Source organism: Eschscholzia californica, unplaced genomic scaffold (assembly GCF_041429995.1).
Source record: "Eschscholzia californica isolate CP2 unplaced genomic scaffold, dmEscCali1.0.p SCAF_5, whole genome shotgun sequence".
In the NCBI taxonomy this organism is placed as follows: Eukaryota; Viridiplantae; Streptophyta; class Magnoliopsida; order Ranunculales; family Papaveraceae; genus Eschscholzia; species Eschscholzia californica.
In genome coordinates, this window is record NW_028238472.1 from 34,032,128 (window position 1) to 34,037,673 (window position 5,546).

The window sequence follows — 5,546 nt, forward strand, 5'->3', positions numbered from 1 at the left end:
AGATTTAGTTTAAAAAAACAGTCTAAAAACCCTATATTTTAATAAAACATAACCTATCTCAAGTTCTCAACCCATTAAATGAAAATCCAAGTCTAAAAAAAAAACAGTAAACCCTAGTTACTAATAAAATATCATTACAACCCAGATCAACGAAAACAACTTTAACAAAAACAAAAACGAAAACAATATCGAAACAGATCTATATATACTACATTCTCTCAAACATCGTTACAAAAAAGTTACATCACATTTTAAATAAAAAAACCTAATCTTCGAGTTAGAACATCATCATCAGATCTACAAAAAAAACTACAACCAACCATTTCCAGATAACAAGTACGTAAATGAGACGAGATCGTGATTCAAAGCGAGATGAGGATGCTTCAAGACTTTAGTTTCTACTAGTTTTTTTTAGAGTAGTTAATTAGTTAATACGAGTTGAATAGATGAGAAGGAATAATGGTTATGGTGTAATGGTGTTTGTATTCTCTGTTTGATGTTTGATGAGAAGGGGAGAGAGAGTAGAGAGAGGGGGCGGCTAAGAGAGAGAGGCAGAGAGAGAAAGTGATTAGGTTAATATTAGGGTTTCTTTGTTGAGGAGGGTTTTTATAATAGATGAGGGCTTGTCGGGCGGGTTGACGCGGGCGGGTTGACGAGGGCGGGTGTCGGACGGACCTAACGGGCCGGGACTCGGAATTGAGGGTATGTCCGAGTCCCGGCCCAATAAGCCCGAGCCATCGGGCCGGGTATGCCCGGCTCGGGTAGGACTCAGACTGCGGGCCGAACGGGTCGGACACCGGGTTCCCGGACCGTTTTCCCAGCCCTACTACTGGGTGTATGGGTCCACTCCTTCCACCGAGTTTTTGTCTTAGAAAGAGAGCGGTTACTCGGCGTTCCTCAGATTTTGACACCCCATCTGCCTAGGGGTGTAAGATACGTCCATCATCTAAAAGTTTATTTATTTTTATTACACCAGAATTCTTCACATTGGACGGTTAGATAATGAAGGTTCCAATACTAATATGAAAGTGGGTGTACATTTTCCTTTCAAATTCAGACATAATGAATCCATGAAGTGATAAGTTTCCGGATTGGGATCCAGATGAAAACATATCAACATCTTGGATACGGTAGGTCCATAGGCGCTCCCCGCAATTGGTGCAGGCGTTTCTTCCCAAACTCTATTTTTTCTTTCCCAAACTGTTGTGACAACATCTTTTTTTGTTGAAAAGATGCTACATAAATTAAACAACCAAGTTATTACAATAGTTATTGACTAACATGAAAGGAACATTCCTCCATAACTTAGAAACTTTTTCCTTTCTCGTCCATCTCGCTAATTTGTCTGCACTGGAGTTGCATTCTCTCTTGGTGTACTTGAATTTCACCTCTTCGAATGCAGGAAAATTGTCTCGAATTTTCCTAGTGTGCATCAGGGACTGCCATTGAATCGAGTGGTTTTTGTTATGCAGATGCTTGATGATGTTGATGTTATCGCTTTCAATTATGATATTCTTTCGGTTGTTTTCTTTTGCCCATTCAATACCCTGTAAGATTGCCATTGCCTCTCCTTCCTCGCTGTTTCTGGCTCTAGTGGATTTTATTTGCGCTGCAATGAATTTAGATTCTGCATTATGAACAATCAAACTAATTCCTACATTGGATGATAGGTCAATGAAGGATGCATCAACGTTAATCTTTATGAAATTTTGTGACGGCGGCTGCCATGTGAATTTTGTTTTGTGTTTATTTTTCTCTTGTTTTTGCAAAAGTTTCGGGTAATTTTCTATCATTCTGATAACCGTTTTGATGTCATTGATCTCATATTGGAAGCAGTGATCGCATCTAACCTTCCATAGAATCCATAAAATAATCGCTAAATGTATGTTATCTATGGTGTAACAGTATTTTTCATTGGCTTCCCAAGAGAAGATCCATTCTGCAACAGAAGAGATGTTCTCTGAAATGATATTGTAATGAAACCAAATATTCTTGGCTAAAGCACAATGCAGTAGTGCGTGTTCAATCGATTCTGTAGTACTACAATTCGGGCAGGAGATGTTATTATCAATGTATTTCCCTATTCTTTCTCTGACTGGTAGTGCTTTAGTGCAGATTTTCCATAAGAACAACTTTATACGCGAGATAGCGTTAATAGACCAGATATAATTCCAGTTATGATTAGAAGTATCATTGTTCGTCTGGTTGGAGCTAAGAAAGTGGTACATAGAAGTAACTGTGAATTTACCCGAATTCGTAAGTTTCCATCTACGTTGATCTCTCCCTTCACTGTTGATCGGGATAGCATTAATCAGATTCTGAGTATTTGCGTCAAAGTTATCTCTGTTGTGACAACATGAGTTTCAATAGCACCTTAAACCCAAATATCAAAATTGGCCGCTTTAAAGCCCCACCTTCTTATGTTCCTAAGATTACAAATATTATTGATAATTTTGGTATGATAGGTTTTATTAACTTTGGTTTCAAAGGGATCTTAATTCCTTATACTTGGTCCAACCTCCAATGTCGAGGTAATTGAATTTAAAAATCACTAGATTGAGCTCTCGTGGATCGATCTTCGTACTTTAGCTTATGTTCGGCTCTTAGTCATTTAGACATTATTGGTTCTGACCATTTCCTATTCTTTCAACCACCTCAATCAATCCAAATAGAACATGAATGACCAACCTTGTCTGTCACCCTTTCGTTGCGTAGCATAACCTTCTGACTTCTGAATTGTAAGCTCTCGTCGTGAACTAAAATTGTCTTTGGTAATATAGAAACTCAAATTGTTAATTTAGCTTTTATGTTACAGAATCTTTCTTTATAAACAAAAGGAAGATTTATGAAAATAAAATCACGTCGTCATAACTACCTTAGGCGACCAATATTAACTTTTCATTCCAAAACAACCAGAACAAATTAAAATAACAAGATTAAGCATATAATGCAAGGACTTCTAATGAATATAAAAAAAATACACTATTTTTACTGATAATTTTTCTTCAATCGGGGCTTCGTAGTATAGAGGACAAACAAAACAACCAACTAACAAATCGACTTTTTAATTCTCTCTTTCTTAACTTTTCTTTCTCTAAACCCAACGACTTTTTAATTCTCTCTTTCTCTAAACTCAAAGACTCTCTTATAACTTATCATCTCTCTCAACTTCTTCATTACTGATTCCGTTTTTTTTTTTGTGAAAAAAACATTGAAAGTGGAACTCTTTTTTTGTTGAAAGTTATGTATACATAATTAAAAATTAGAGTGCGATCACAGTGGATATTAGATATAACCTTTGGAATATATTTCCAGAATCTATTGTCTTGCGTTTTTCCAGCCCATTTAGCTAGCTTGTCAGCTGGGTTATTATGAGTTCGGGCGATGATCTAAAATCTAGTGAACCTAAATACTAGGCTAACTAGACCAAATTAAAACTCGCAAGTGCACAAACCGTATGTGAATATGATACGTATTACGAAGTCGATCCCACGAGGATGTTCAAAATTAACTCTAAACCTAAAACTAACTAATAAACTAGGAAAGAAAATAGTTGATTTTGAGAAGATGTTGGAAAACTAAAATTGAAACTTAGAAAACAAAATAAAGTTGTGAGAAAAACAATAATTTGGTTAATCTAAGATATTGGAATTCACCACTAACAATCATATTCGAATCTAATATCTAATTCAAACTATTATCTCTCTTTCATAACTCAAAAATTGTTAGAAATCAATCTTCAATTTTCGGAAAATAAGACAATTAAACACTTTAACAATGATCAAAACCCATAACCCACTTTACTTAAAATATATTGCAATTCAAATCCAAGTTGTTAGTTTATTAGACTAACCAAAGTACGATTAATTTTAAAACTTTAAGCACATTAAAAGAGGTAATAAAATAAATATGATATTAGGGTTCAAATACTCATGTTAGGGTTTCATCCTCTATCCTAGTAGAAGAGTTAGAAATCCATGGATATTAAATACATGGTTCAATTAATAATAGAGAGAAGAGAGAAAAAGATAAAACCGAATTGATATTTGATGAAGCCTGTTACTCCCGTCTTTCTCCAAAACTTGTCTTCAATTGTAACTCAAGAATCTCCCAAAAATTAGACTCCAAAAGAAGCTAATGAACCTCTTGTATTGCTCCTCTAAATTTGCACTCAATGTTAGTGGTGGAGTTGTGTTTAATTCCTTTGGTTGGTTGGCTTTTATAATGTCGTGGCAGCTAAAGATTTGGAAACCCATATTTTGGAAACCATAAAAAATTGGAAACAATAGGTATTATTTGTAAACCGACTTTTACAAGGGAATCACCGACTCACTGTTGCTTCCACCAAATTGGAAGTGATGCTAGAGGCGGTCCAAAAGTACTGCTATGGGACCGCAATACTTGAATTCCCACACCGTTCTCGGACCAGGGACATAGAAGATCTCTTAATTTCACTTAAGCACTTTTACGTGGGACCCACACAATATATTTGGTACTAAGTGGTTGATAATGTCATAGTGATGTCATCACTATATAATTTCTCCTGCACGTGCCCAGCAATGCCACTTCCACTTTGGTTCAAATTTCAGCCCACCAAACCGTAGTATTTGAACTTCAAACCCCATATGAAATATCTAATTGCCAAATACACCTTATATTTATTAGTGTATAGTTGTGTTTTCATAATTCTATGTAATTAATGTTTGTACTAAAGGTATTTTGTCCCTTTCACTCTTGTGTATTCCTCTCTATTTAATGGAATCGTTTGGCCCTCTTTAGGGCATCTTGACCCATACATTTTTATGGTATCAAGAGCCGCCTAAGAGAATTTCTTCTCCTTGTTTTCAGTGCTTTATCTTCTCTCTTTTCCTTCTTCAATGGCTGACTCTACTCGGCACACTCCCTCTCTTACTGTTCTTTCAACTGAAAACCCACCCTCCTCCTTCTCTTTTCCCCCCTCACTAACATTTCTAATCTCATTTCCATCAAACTTGATCGTAGAAACTATCTTCTCTGGCGTAGTCAAATGCTACCTATCTTACACAGTCAAGATTTATACAAATATGTTAATGGTTCTTGCTCTGCTCCTCTTGAGTTTCTCCCAAATTCTTCTTCCTCTGCTCCTACTTCCAATCTAGAGTTCTGCTTCTGGTATCGTATTGATCAAATGTTACTTTCTTGGAACAATGCTACCCTCACTGAGCCAGTATTATCTCAAGTCCTTGGATTAACAACCTCTCAAGCTGTATGGGAGGCTCTTGAAAGAAATTTCTCCTCTGTCAACTCAGCAAGATTAATGAATCTTAAACTTTAGCTTCGAACCTGCAAAAAGGGTTCACAAAGTATTTCTGATTATCTCCTTCGTATAAAAAACTTGTCTGATTCTCTTGCTTCTGTTGGTCACTCTGTTTCAGACCAAGAACTTGTTCTTATTGTTCTATCTGGTCTAGGGTCTGAGTTTGAGTCTTTTGTAACCTCTATTACAACTCGGTTAACTCCTCCTACCTAGAATGAGCTTTACTCTCTTCTTCTCACACAGGAATTTC

At 36.2% G+C, this 5,546-nt stretch overlaps 1 protein-coding gene across 1 annotated transcript; it reads right to left on the bottom strand.

Annotated features, from left to right (window-relative positions):
* Positions 1 to 1,244: 1,244 nt before the first annotated feature.
* On the bottom strand, positions 1,245 to 2,869 carry LOC147538763 (uncharacterized). Its single transcript, XM_086642997.1, has 2 exons — positions 2,862 to 2,869; positions 1,245 to 2,343 (listed from the first exon to the last, which is right to left on the bottom strand). Exons 1-2 carry the CDS (start codon positions 2,867 to 2,869, stop codon positions 1,245 to 1,247), a joined length of 1,107 nt encoding a protein of 368 aa, XP_086499123.1.
* Positions 2,870 to 5,546: the final 2,677 nt, after the last annotated feature.